At 45.5% G+C, this 14,522-nt stretch overlaps 1 protein-coding gene across 1 annotated transcript in view; it reads right to left on the bottom strand.

The window, feature by feature from the left end:
• Positions 1–9,587: 9,587 nt before the first annotated feature.
• Positions 9,588–14,522, bottom strand: part of ACTR5 (actin related protein 5) — a 39,035-nt gene continuing 34,100 nt past the window's right edge. The window contains exon 9 of the mRNA XM_031005016.3: positions 9,588–10,091. Coding sequence (XP_030860876.2) covers positions 10,080–10,091 — 12 coding nt within the window. The 3' untranslated portion in view covers positions 9,588–10,079. The remainder of the gene's footprint in view (positions 10,092–14,522) is intronic.

The following is a 14,522-nucleotide window of genomic DNA, read 5'->3' as shown; positions in this document are numbered from 1 at the left end:
AGGTCCCTATTTTTAGGAGATGCTTGGTGAGGAGAGAGTGAGGGAGGGAGAGAGAGAAAGCAAAAATGAGCCAAAATGTTAACAACTGATGAGTCTAGGTGAAGGGGGTTCAGGTGTTCCTTGTACTTTTCTTTCCATTTCTCTAGATTTGATATTTTTCAAAATAAGAAAAACTGTGAGGGAATGCAGATTCTCGGGCCCTTCCCCTTGGACATTCTTATTCAGCAGACCTGGATGAGGCCTGGGATCTGTATTTTTAAAAGAGTGCTCAGGTGATTTTTACCTGGGGTAAGTTGCCACCATCTCCAACATAGTGCCCAGAAGCCCCCCTCAGCAACCTGTGCCGCTTAATGCCTTTGGTCTTCATGTGCCTACTGGGGTATTCCCAGCCCTGCAGCATATCTTGTCCCTACACCTGGCCTGCTGTTCCCTCCCTCTGCTTAGCCCCCAACCTCTTTCAGGTCTCAGCTCAACCATCACTTTCTCAGGGAAGGTTTCCTAGAGCCCACTCAGCCAAACCCCCTGGTAGTAGCTCTCATAACCCCAGGGACCACAGTTGTCATTTTGTACATAGTTGTGGCATTGAATATTAATCCTGCTTCTCCCATTAGACAGTGTTATGGGCTGAACTGAGTCCCACCACTCCCAAATTCCTATGTTGAAGTCCTAACCCCCAGTATTTCAGCATGAGCCTGCATACAGAGATAGGGTCTTTCATAAGATGACTAAGGAGCTGGGTGTGGTGGCTCACACCTGTATTCCCAGCACTTCGGGAGGCTGAGGCAGGCAGATCACTTGAGGTCAGGAGTTCAAGACCAACCTGGCCAACATGGCAAAACCCCATCTCTACTAAAAAATGCAAAAATTAGCCGGGCATGGTGGCAGATTCCGGTAATCCCAGCTATTCAGGAACCTGAGGCAGGAGAATCACTTGAACCTGGGAGGTGGAGATTGCTGTGAGCCAAGATCATGCCACTGCACTTCAGCCTGGGCGACAGAGAGAGAGTCCATCTCAGAAAAAAAAAAAAAAAAAAAAGAAGAAGAAAAAAGAATAAAAGAAGGTGACTAAGGTCAAATGAGTTCATATGGGTAGACCCTAATCCAGTAAAGGACCAGTGTCTTTATTAGAGGAGATTTGGAGGCAAATAAAAGACACTGTGAAGACACAGGAGGAAGACAGCACCTACAAGCCAAGGAGAGAGAAAAAGAAGGCAGCACTGCTGACACCTTGATCTCAGACTCCTAACCCCCAGAAATGTGAGGAAATTGTCTGAGCCGCCAAGTCTGCAGTATTTTGTTATGGGAGCCCCAGGACATTGATCCAGTGAGTGCCACCCTGCACTCTGATCAGACACCAGGCCTTTTTGCTTAACACGGATTCCCAGTGCCTAACATAGCCTGGCATATAGGAAGAGCAAGGACATTTTTATTTATTTTATTTTACTTTTTAGAGATAGGGTCTCACTCTGTCATCTGGGCTGGAGTGCAGTGGTGCCACGATAGCATCATAGTTCACTGTAGCCTTGAACTCCTGGGCTTCAGTGACCTTCTTGCCTCAGCCTCCCAAGTAGCTGGGACTACAGGTGCCATCACCACACCTGGCAATTTTTTTTTTTTAAGGCAGAGTCTTGCTCTGTCGCCCAGGCTGGCATGCAATGGCATGATCTCAGCTCACTGCAATCTCCACCTCCCAGGTTCAAGTAATTCTCATGCTTCAGCCTCCCAAGTAGCTGGGACTATAGGTGCGCACCATCATGCCCGGCCAATTTTTGTATTTTTAGTAGAGACGGGGTTTTGTCATGTTGGCCAAGGTGGTCTCGAACTCCTGGGCTCAAGTGATCTTCCAGCCTCGGCCTCCCAAAGTTCTGGGATTACAGGCATAAGCCACCACCCCCAGCCACCTGGCTAATTAAAACAAAATTTTTTTTGTAGAGATGGGGTCTCACTATGTTGCCCAGGCTGACTTCTAACTCAGCCTCAAGCCCTCCTGCTTGGGCCTCCCAAAGTTCTGGGATTACAGGCATGAGCCACCACCCCCAGCCACCTGGCTAATTAAAACAAAATTTTTTTTGTAGAGATGGGGTCTCACTATGTTGCCCAGGCTGACTTCTAACTCAGCCTCAAGCCCTCCTGCTTGGGCCTCCCAAAGTGCTGGGATTACAGGTGTGGGCCACTGTGCCTGGCAGCAAGAATTTGTTGTAGGGATGAAGTGACCCTGCTTTAGGAGACTGGTGGAAGTGTTTGGAGGATAGAGAAATATACTCCTGGCATACATCAGGGCTTTAATAAACAGAGCTTGAAAATGCAGCAAGATAATATTTTGGAAATTACAAATGTGGGTTAGGTTTCCTTCCCTTCTGCATTTGTTTTGTTGCGCTGCTACTGTGGTTGCCCTCAGCTCTCACCCATCTAGCGATTGTCACTCTTTGCCTCTGGGGAAGGACAGATGCCAGCGACAGCAAACAAAATTGTTCCTCAGGCCTGAGTGGCAAAATTGAGCCTGGAACACCCACAGCCCAGGAGGCAGCCTGAAAGCCAAAGAGCTTTTCATGTGTTACTGCCTGGAATAAGAGAGGGAAGGTCTTTTGAAATTCTAGAAATCTAGGCTTTGGAATTCTAGAAATCTACGCTTGGAAGATATGTCATCCCTCGGTATCTGCAGAGGACTCTGGTTCCCAAAATCAGTGCGTAAAATTTCAGGAGTCCTGCAGGATTCTGGCAAATATGGTATCTTCCATCCGCATTGGGTTGCAGATGCAGAACCCATCCATATGGGCAGCCTACTGTATTTATTGAAAAAAAACACAAAAAACCAAAACTCTGTTTAAGTGAACCTGTGCACTTCAAACCCATGTTGCCTAAGGGTCAACTGTACATAGGCAAAGCCTGAAGTGGAAAGGCAAAATGTTTATCCCCACATGACAGATGGGTTGAAGAGATGCTCCATTTCTGAATTATCAGGGAAATGTAAATAAAACAGATAGGAGGTAGAGGTCACATCCATTGGAAAGGCAAAATAAATATAAATAAAATAGTCTCTCAATACTGCGGTGGGCTAAGACTGTGTAAGTGGAACCCCATGGGGTAGGAGGAACCAAACCCTGGTGCAATCGTTTTGGAGGGAAATTTGGCATTATTTGGGAAAGTTGGGTACTCACGTCCAGTAATACAGCACCTCCACATTTAGGAACATCCAGCTAGGAGAAAACCTCCCACCTGTGTAGAAGACATGTCTAAAGATATTCATTAGGCCTTTATCTGCAAAAGGCCAGCAACATCCTAAATGCCTACCAAAGGGGGAATGGATAAATGGATTCAGGAGTGCTTTAATATCGCAGAATTCTAAACAACAGAGAGAATGAACAGAAATAAAGCTGCCTGCATCAACATAGATAAATCTGAAAAACAAAATGAGTTGGGAAAAAATGCGAGCTGCAAATGAACACTTACAGTGTGATACTTTTATATTTATTTATTTATTTACTTTTGAGATGGAGTTTCACTCTTGTTGCCCAGGCTGGAGTGCAAGGGCACAATATCAGCTCACTGCAACCTTCACCTCCCGGGTTCAAGCGATTCTCTTGCCTCAGCCTCCTGAGTAGCTGCGATTACAGGCACCCACCACCATGTCCAGCTAATTTTTTTTTGTATTTTTAGTAAAGACGGGGTTTCACCATGTTGGCCAGGCTGGTCTCAAACTCCCGACCTCAGGTGATCCACCCATCTCAGCCTCCCAAAGTGCTGGGATTACAGGCGTGAGCCACTGGGCCCGGCTGATACTTTTATATTTTATAACCACAATAGCATGCATTTGTGATACCCAGATTTGCACTAGAGGCATAATAAATGATAGGCTGGCTGTCTTCACTAGCCCTACAGCCCTAAGACTGTGTAAGTGGAACCCACTGGGGTGGGAGGAACCAAACGCTGGTGCAGTCGTTTTGGAGGGAAATTTGGAGGCCTGAGTAGCATACTTCATCTTGCTCTGCACTACTGTGGATGACACCAAAGGAATTCCCTTGTCTTCTGGCTTCTTGTAGGAGATAAGAGGGCAGAAGTGAGGCCATGTGAGTTGGCTGTGTCTCTCTACTAAAGGCCACAGCTTCTACTGCTGACCTTCTTCAGGCTTTGGTAGGTGCTCACACCACTTGCCTCAGTTTCCCCACTCATAAAATGGGTATCATAAAAGTAACTATCTCCTAGGTGCATTATGTGGACTAGATAAGCGTAGGCACTTGGCGCAGTGCCTGGTGGGTTATAAATAACTCAGCAAAAGTTAGCTTTTATTGTTATTAATCACACCCTTTCTCCATTCCTACAAGGAACTCCTTCCCCACTGCCCCCCCCCCTTTTTTTTTTGAGGCAGAGTTTTGCTCTTGTTGCCCAGGCTGGAGTGCAATGGCACAATCTCGGCTCACTGCAACCTCCTCCTCCCGGGTTCAAGCAATTCTCCTGCCTCAGCCTCCTGAGTAACTGGGATTACAGGCATGCGCCACCATGGCTGGCTAATTTTGTATTTTTAGTAGAGATGGGGTTTCTCCATGTTGGTCAGTCTGGTCTTGAACTCCCGACCTCAGGTGATCCACCCGCCTCGGCCTCCCAAAGTGCTGGGAATACAGGCATGAGCCCCCACGCCTGGCCCCTTCCCCCCTTTTTAGACATGAAAATCTCATGGCTTCCCTTAATATTACTTGACATTCCAAAATACAGGTCTGAAAGCAATCCTTTTTCATAAAGCATGGGACTACATGTGCTTAGGAATTTCACAATTTTTTGAATTTTATAAATGCAATGTGGTGGGTGCATAGAGTCTATATCAGTGATTCTCATATGTGAGCGTGAGTCAGAATCTCCAAGAGGGCTTGTTAAAGCACAGAGGGCTGGACCACACTCATTCCGTAGGTCTGAAGTGGGGCCTGAGAATTTCCATTTCCATTTCCCAGTTGATGCCAATGCAGCTGGTCTCAGAACCACACTTTGAGAACTACTGCTATTTTACGACATCCTTAGAGGGGTCTAGAGCAGCACCCCCAAATCAAATATTATTATTTCTACTGTGGGCTGGGCATGGTGGCTCACACCTGTAATCCCAGCACTTTGGGAGGCCAAGGCAGGCAGATCACCTGAGGTCAGGAGTTTGAGACCAGCCTGGCCAACATGGTGAAAACCAGTCTCTACTAAAAATACAAAAATTAGCTGGGTGTGGTGGCGGGTGACTGTAATCCCAGCTACTGGGGAGGCTGAGGCAGGAGAATCACTTGAACCCGGGAGGTGGAGGTTGCAGTGAGCCGAAATCGTACCATTGCACTCCAGCCTGAGCGACAGAGTGAGACTCCGTCAAAAAAAAAAAAAAAATTAAAAAATTTAAAAAAAAATCTTACTGTGAAATGTTAATGAAAGACTATAAATAGCCTTAAGCCAGTTCGGATTAGATTTAGCTACTGAGTAAGCTTTTATAAACTGATGCAAACACTTTGAGTTTGCAGAGAATTTTGGATTTTGGAAGAGTGTAAGGGATTGTAGACTTGTAAATGAAATTTCATGACCAAAGATGAAAGCATATTAAAAAAAGTAATGTTCGAATATGCTTTTTAAAACTACACTTGATCCACCACCATCAGGGATTATGAATGTGGAATGAATGAATGAATGTGAATAAACTCTTAAGGAAGGAGAAAGGGTGAAACAGCGGGTCTTGCATAGTTTCTATTGGCCACCAGGTGGCAGTATCAGGTCTCTCTCAAAGTTGGGGAGTGCTCGGGAGAGGGGCGTTCTATGCTGTTACGTCAAAAACAGAACCAGGCTGTGGGTAGCTGCTCCATGTAGAAGAGCCCTTGGGAGTTGCTATTGCTTTGTATCCAACTACTCCAAAACTTAGAGGGGTAAAACAACCATTTCATTATGCTCATGAATTCTGTGGGTGTGAAATTTGGAAAAGGTGAAGCAGGGATAGTTTGTCTTTTCCACATGTCCCAGGCCTCAGGTGGAAATACTTGTTGGCTGGGGGTGACTCACCAGCTGGGGGTGGGGACGTGGTGGGGGTGACTCAATAGCTGGGAGCTGGAATCATCCGGAGGTGTCTTCATTCACCTGTCTGGGTATTGATGATGGCTGTCAGCTGTAACCCCTACCAAGGGTCTCTCTGTGTGGTCTCTCCGTGAAGGCTAGCTCAGGCTTCCTCACAGCATGGGCTAGCCTGGGCTTCCTCACAGCATGGGCTAGCCGGGGCTTCCTCACAGCATGGGCTAGCCGGGGCTTCCTCACAGCATGGGCTAGCCTGGGCTTCCTCACAGCATGGGCTAGCCTGGGCTTCCTCACAGCATGGCAGCTGGGCTAGCTTGGGCTTCCTAGTATGGTTGCTAGGCTAGCTCAGGAACAACATGGCAGCTAGGCTAGCTCAGGCACAGCATGGCTGCTGGGCTAGCTCGGGCTTCCTCATAGCATGGCGGTTGGGCTCAAGTGTGAGTTTCAAGGAGAGGAGAAATAGGACACCCTTTGATGGGAGGGATGTCAAAGTCAATATATTCGTTTGCTAAGGCTGCCATAGCAAAGGACCACAGTCAGGGTGACTTAAGCAACAGAAGTTTATTCCTCAGAGTTGTAGAGGCAAGAAATCCAAGATGGGGTGTGGGCAGAGTTGGTTTCTCCTAAGGACCTCCTCCTGGGCTTGCAGATGGCTGTCTTCTCACTGTGTCCTCACATGGTTCTTCCTCTGCGTGGCACATGCCTGGTGTCTCCTCTTCTTCTTATAAGAACACAGTCATACTGGATTACAGCCCCACCCTAACGCATTCATTTTAACTTAATCACCTCTTTTTTTTTTTTTGTCGAGACAGAGTCTTGCTCTGTTGTCTAGGCTGGAGTGCAGTGGCATGATCTCGGCTTACTGCAACTTCTACCTCCTGGGTTCAAGCGATTCTCCTGCCTCAGCCTCCTGAGTAGCTGGGACTACAGGCACACACCACCACACCCGGCTAATTTCTTTTGTATTTTAGTAGAGATGGGGTTTCACCGTGTTGCCCAGGCTGGTCTCGAACTCCTGAGCTCAGGCAATCTGCCTTCCTCGGCCTCCCAAAGTGCTAGGATTACAGGTGTGAGCCACCGCGTCCGGCCAATCCCCTCTTTTAAGGCCCTATCTCCAAATGCAGTCACATTCTGAGGTACTGGACTTCAACGTATATATCTGTGGGAACATGATTCTGCTCCTAACAGCCACATTGTCAGACGATCATGTGATATAGGCGATATCTGTCTTGGGAAAATGCGGTCTGCCATGGCACCCGTCCTCGAGGCACACTGCACACACCGATGGTGTCGCAGTTGGTCATGCACATCATTCTCAATCCTACCTCCACGCCTTTGGATGCACCGCTCTCTCTGCCTGGGATGCCCTTCCCTGCCCTCCTCTAACAGGCCACTCCTAGTCACCTATCCAGAGCTCTCTGCTCATCCAGAACATCCATGACCCTGCCTCCTGTCACCAATATCAGGGACCATGATGTTTATCACCACTCTTATCACATTGATCACTAGCACCACCATTTATAGACTGCTGCTTTGTGTCACGCTAAGCTCTTCTGAGCTCCTTTGATTCTCACAGCAACCCTGTGAGGTCCATTTCACAGATGAAGAAACTGACAGTCAGAGTAGGGGAGTTACTAGCCCAGGACCACAGAAGAAGGAAATGGCAGAGTGAAGACTTGAACCCAGGTCTGCCTGGTTTGAGAGACTGTGTTTGTCACCTCTAGCCACAGGGCCTCTGAAAGCCCTGGCATTGGTTAAGCCCCCTCCTCTGTGCTACGCTAGCCCCCGGTTTAATCCTGTCAAAGCACCAATCCCCTCATTAATGCAGGTTGCACCAGCTCTAGTCTCATCTGCCAGGCTCACTTGCTTATGCTTGGGCTGTCCCAGGGAAGGTCTCACCTGAGCTAAGATATAGGCTGAGGGCCAAGCATGCATTGTATATTACATGGCAATGTCATGACATTAATGGAGTCCAATGGACCACGCTTCCTGACATCCACACCTATGCATAGCCCCCTCTCACACTGACTTGGGGCTTGTCCATGTGACTTGCGCTGGCCAGTGGGCCATCAGCAAACATGAGGCAGGCAGGAGCTTGGGATGCATGTATACACAGGGCCTGGTTCTCTAGGAACACTGTCACCTTGTGAATAAAGTCGGAGTAGACTCCTTAAGGATGAGAGGCTACATGCACAGAATAATCCAGCCACTCAACCTGTTCCAGGAATCCCAGCTGATGCCCCAGACATGTGAGTGAGGCCACCTTGGACCACCTGCCCCGTTAAGTTCCATATCACTATAGACATATGAGTGACTCTGGCATGACCAGCAGAAGAACTGCCCAGCTGAGCTCAGCACGAATTGCTGAGCCACAGAATCCTGAGCAAATACAATAGTTGTTGTTTAAGCAGCTAAATTTTGGGGTGGGTGTTATGCAGCAATAGATAACCAATCCCCTGCTGTGTGTCCCCTTCTGCTCCAGCGCCCTTCTTAGGCTTCTAGAGGGGCCTCGCTGCTGCTGCCGGTGTCCACCGCTCAAGCACTCCTGCCGTTCCCAAAGCAGTCAATATTTGAGGCACCAAGCCCCTCTCCCCAGTTCTGGTGCCCCCTTGGGCCTGTTACAGCCATGCTCACTTGTAGCTTGTGCCTTAGAGAACTCTGCTCTGAAACATCCTCAGGTGAGGCTGGATCCAGGGTCTCACATGATGTCCTTGGGGCTCTGTGTTACTCAGCTCTTGGCTCTGCTAGATTCTGCTGGGATTCAGTGTGCAGACAGGGTTTCCCCACATAGTTGCTGTGGTCCACCTCCCACATGTTAACTCAGTGAGCAGCTGGAGCCCTCGGGCAGCTTCCATTCCCTTGCCTGGCTATGGGCCTGTAGTGGAGGCTTTCCAGGTGTCCACCTCAGTGAAAAAAAGCCCTGAAGTAGAACCTCAACAGAGTTAATGGTGGCAGCTTTGTCATTTCTGACCTCCAGCCTGGGGACAGGCAGGAAATGATTTTGCAGTCAAGACCAGTGTAATAGTAATAGTACCATAATAATCACTTTACTTTCCTGCTATGATCCTCTACTTAATACAAGGATATTACATATTTTACCCTTATTTTGGTATATTTTGTTTATCCTCATATTCTTTTTTTACATGATAGCACACTATATATATAATATATAAGATATATATTATATTATATATTATATATATTATATATATTTTATATATTATATATATATTTTATATATTATATATATATATATATTTTTAGACAGAGTCTTGCTCTGTCACCCAGGCTGGAGTGCAGTGATGTGATCTTACCTGACTGCAATCTCCACCTCTCGGGTTCAAGCGATTCTCGTGCCTCAGACTCCCGAGTAGCTGGGATTACAGGTGTGCGCCACCATGCCTGGCTAACTTTTTGTGTTTTTAGTACAGACGGGTTTCACCATGTTGGCCAGGCTGGTTTCAAACTCCTGGCCTCAAGCGATCCACCCGCCTCAGCCTCCCAAAGTGCTGGGATTACAGGTGTGAGCCACCACACTTGACCAATAGCACACTGTTCTTTAATTTCTTGTTTATTTTTATATTAGCATGACCTTTATTATCTTATGATTTTATATTTTTAAAATCCTTTGGTCCATCAACTTCATTTATAGTAACATCATTTCCAAATACATATTTTTGCAGGGATACTCTTTGCAGTGCTATATGTAACAGAATAAACTTGGAAACAGATTTATTCAAATGCCATTCAAAGATAGAATGATTAAATAAACCATGGAATGAAACATAATAGAATACTATTCAAATGTTTAAATGAATGAGTTACTTCACAAGGAATGTACAGGAACTATATGACTAAAACTTTCAAAGGCTATTATGTGCCATGAGACTTGAATAAAGGAAAAAGTCATATCCATTTTTGGCTAGAGGAGTCAATTGAAGAAAAGATACCATCTTTCTATCTTTTCATCTATAATTTTAATGGGATACAAACAAACATACCAACAGGATTATTTTGGATCTTGACAAGCTGATTCCAAAGATCATGCAGGGAAATCAAGAAAAGTTCTGAAAAAAAAAGAGAAATGCGGGAGACAAACTCTGCCAGATCTTAAAGTGTATTATAAAGTGACAATAATAAACTGTTCATTGCAAATCCAGAAATAGAAAGATGAATGGAGCAGAAGAGCAAGTCTGGAAGTAGACCACAATATTTAAGGTCATTTAATAAATAATAAAAGTAGCATTTACATTAGTGGAGAAAAGACGGATTACTCACTAAATATTGTTGGTGCAACTGGCTAGTCGCCTGAAAAGAAATTCAGCTGGAGACTTACTGCAAATCTTTGACAGGATAAATTCCAACTGGATAAATAAATTATGGTACGTGCATACAATAAAATACTACAAAGCAATGAAAATGAACCACAGCTACACACAACATGAATGGATCTTAAAAACAATGTTGGCCGGGTGCAGTGGCTCACACCTCTAATCCCAGCACTTTGGGAGGCCGAGGTGGGTGGATCACCTGAGGTCAGGAGTTCGAGACCAGCCTGGCCAACATGGTGAAACCCTATCTGCACACACACACAAAAAAAACACAAAAATTAGCTGCGCATGGTGGCATGCCCATGTAATCCCAGCTACTTGGGAGACTGAGACAGGAGAATCACTTGAACCCGAGAGGCAGAGGTTGCAGAGATTGCATCACTGCACTCCAGTCTGAGCAACAGAGTGAGACTCTGTCTCAAAAACAAACAAACAAACAAACAAAAAACAATGTTTAGGGGCTAGGTTCAGTGGCTCATGCCTATAATCCCAGAGCTTTGGGAGGCCAAGACAGGAGGGTTGCTTGAGCCCAAGAATTTGAGACCAACCTAGGTAACAAAAGGAGGCCCCTGTCTCTACAAAAAATAAAATAATTAGCTGGGCACGATGGCACATGCCTGCAGCCCTGGCCACTCAGAAGGCTAAGGTAGGAGGATCACTTGAGTCCAGGAGTTTGAGGCTGCAGTGAGCCTCAAACTCATGATTGTACCGCTGCACTCCAGCCTGGCTGACAGAGTAAGACTCTGTCTCAAAACAACAACAACAGAATAATGTTTAGGGATGCATAATGAGGTAGCAACATGATAAGGAACATGAAACAGAATACCACTGACATCAGTACAATGGTCTCTTCTAAGGAGGAAGGAGTGGATTTTAATGAGGGAAGATGGATCATACTGGAGGCTTCTAGGGTGGCAGCAGTATTCTATTTCTTGACCACAGAGGGTGGTGGTCATGCAGGTGTTCATTTAGCCACAGTTGTTTGGGTGTACATTTATGTTTTATATCATTATATGTGTGTATGTATTACCAAAAAGGATTTTTTTTTTTTTTGAGATGGAATCTTGCTCTGTCACCCAGGCCAGAGTACAGTGGCACGATCTTGGCTCACTGCAACCTCCACCTCCCGGGTTCAAGCGATTCTTCTGCCTCAGCCTCCCAAATGTCTGGGACTACAGGCCCGCGCCAACACACCTGGCTAATTTTTGTATTTTTAATAGAGATGAGGTTTCACTATATTGACCAGGCTGGTCTCGAACTCCTCACCTCAAGGGATCTACCCGCCTCGGCCTCCCAAAGTGCTGGGATTACAGGCGTGAGCCACCGTGCCCAGCCCAAAAAGGATTTTTAAAAAAACACATATATGAAAAGAAAACGTAGGATTTTTTTTTTGTTATCTCAAAGTGAGTGAGGCCTTTTAAAGCATGACATAAAACCCAAAAGCAATTTAAGTCCACGAAAAGAATCTGAGTGGAAAAACACCCCAACAAAGTTAAAAGACAAATACCATCATGGGAAAATGTTTGCAATTCTCATCCGTTTCTTAAGAGAAAAGAGCCAAGGAGGCCGGGCGCAGTGGCTCACGTCTGAAAACCCAGCCCTTTGGGAGGCTGAGGCAGGTGGATCACTTGAGGTCAAGAGATCGAGACCAGCCTGGCCAACATGGTGAAACCCCATCTCTACTAAAAAAAAATTTAAAAATTAGCTGGGCATGGTAATGGGCACCTGTAATCCCAGCTACTCAGGAGGCTGAGACAGGAGAATCGCTTGAACCTGGGAGGTGAAGGTTGCAGGGAGCCAAGATTGTGCCACTGCACTCCAGCTTAGGTGACAGAGTGAGACTCCATCTCCAAAAAAAAAAAAAAAAGAAGAGCCAAGGTTGGAGAGTAGATTTTCAATGCATTATCCATGAAAAATAATATTAAGATAAGGGAAAAAAGCAGAAGCTTGGTTTGTATTGACATGGAGTGATCTTCAAGACATATTGTTAAGCTGTAGTATGCTACCATTTGAGTAAAATGTATATGTATATGTCATAGATATGCTGATTGCATGTCCATGGCGTTATCATGTTTGTGACACATATAATTTATACAGACATACATTATAAAGAGACAAGGAAGAAGCATCCCCACTTGTAATCCCAGCTACTCAGGAGGCCGAGGTGAGAGGATCGCTTGAGCCCAGGAGTTTGAGACCAGCCTGTGAAACAATAGTGAGACTCCTGGTTTTTTTTTTGTTTTTTTTTTTTAAGCAGCAGCTCACTATGCACTGCTACTGAGTGATACCCAAGAAATATTGCTATATGATAAACAAAACAAGGCTAGACAAGAGTGTCATTACTTTTTATCTTATTTTTTGAGACAGTCTCACTGCAACCCAGGCCAAAGGGCAGTGGCACAATCACTGCTCACTGCAGCCTGGATCTCCCAGGCTCAAGTGATCTTCCCACCTCAGCTTCCGGAGTAGCTGGGTCACCATGCCTCACTAATTTTTTTTGCTTTTGTAGAGACAGGGGCCTTGCTACATTGCCCAGGCTAGTCTCAAACTCCTGGGCTCAAGGGATCCTCCCACCTCAGCCTCCCAAAGTGCTGGGATTATAGGCATGAGTCACTGTGCCTGGCTCAACTTTTTAATTTTTTTAATGGAAAATTTTAAACACACACAAAAACAGAGAAGTATAACCAGCCCCTGTGTACCTATTCCCCCATATTCAGTGACAATCAACACACGGTCACTCACTCTTGTTTTATCTATAAGCCTTTGCCTATTTTGGAGCAAATCCCAAATATGACTCCAGCTGCCAACATTTCAATATGCATCTCTATAAGACAAGCTCACTCACTCTCTCTTTCCCTCCATAAAACTACAAAAATCACAACCACATCTTTAAAAACTATCAATAATTCTTTCATATTATTAAATATCCACATTTGCCAGATTTGCTCAGAAGTTTCTTTTATCAAACATGGCTTATTAGAATTAGGAACCAAACAAGGTCCACACTTTATATTTTTGTTATGCTTTTAAATTTTCTTTTTTCTTTTCTCTCTCCTCTCTCTCTCTCTTTTTAAGGCCAAGTCTTGATCTGTCACCCACGCTGGAGTGCAGTGGCATGATCTCGGCTCACTGCAACCTCTGCCTTCCGGGTTCAAGCGACCCACCCATCTGATCCTCCTGAGTAGCTGGGACTACAGGTGTGCATCATCATGCTTGGCTAGTTTTTTTTTTTTTTTTTTTTTGTATGTTTTGGTAGAGACAGGGTTTCACCACGTTGTCCAGGTTTGTATCAAACTTCTGCCCTCAAGCGATCCGCCCACCTTGGCCTCCCAAAGTGTTGGGATTACAGGCGTGAACCACCGCACCGGCCTAAATTTTCTTTTAATTTATATCTTCTCCCTCTCTTTTTCCCCCTTTGCAATTTGTTTGGTGGGGGGAAAATGCTATTTGTCCTGGAGAGTTTTCTGCATTCTGGATTTTGCTGTTTGCAGCCCTGTGGTGTTATTTATCATGTTTGTGACAGACTGTACTCATTTGTCCCATTTAGCAACTACCCTTCTCCACTCTGACCTTTGAATTTGCCCTTGGAGATTGCCATGTGTGAATTACATCAGCTGTGCTCTCTTGCCCTCTGGCTTCAGATGGGTTTGGCCAATAGGGAGCCCTGGCAGGTGTGGGAGGGAGGGAGGACAATGCAGTTGGGGCGTGTATTTCCCTGTCTCCCTCCTGGCAAGGCCACCTTGGTTTGGCTGTGCTTCTTGACTGAAGCTGTGTCCCTCTCAACACAACTGTTCTATACAACTCTTTCTCCTTCCAAATTTGGGTAGCCTCTCCTTTCCTATTGTAAAGGCTTCTCTGAGGACCTTCCCCAGACCCTGCACCATCTTTACACCCTGCCTTCACGTCTCATTCTCCTAACCTGAGTATCCCATCTGCTTCCTGTTGGGATGCTAATTCATAATATGTTTCTCTGTCCCCAGAATTTCTAGTAAAATGGCAGTTAAATTTAGTGGCTTGATCACATTCAGGTTCAAATTTTTTCCTAAGAATTCTTCATGGATGATGTTCAGTATGTCGTATTGTATCACACCAGGAGTCACATAATATCCATCCATTATAAAGATGTCCATCAACTCTTTTTCTTTTTTTTTTTTTTTTTTTGTTTGA

Source organism: Gorilla gorilla, chromosome 21, assembly GCF_029281585.2.
Source record: "Gorilla gorilla gorilla isolate KB3781 chromosome 21, NHGRI_mGorGor1-v2.1_pri, whole genome shotgun sequence".
NCBI classification, from domain to species: domain Eukaryota; kingdom Metazoa; phylum Chordata; class Mammalia; order Primates; family Hominidae; genus Gorilla; species Gorilla gorilla.
The sequence above is the reverse complement of the archived record's forward strand: the minus strand, read 5'-3'. Positions and strand labels throughout refer to the sequence as shown.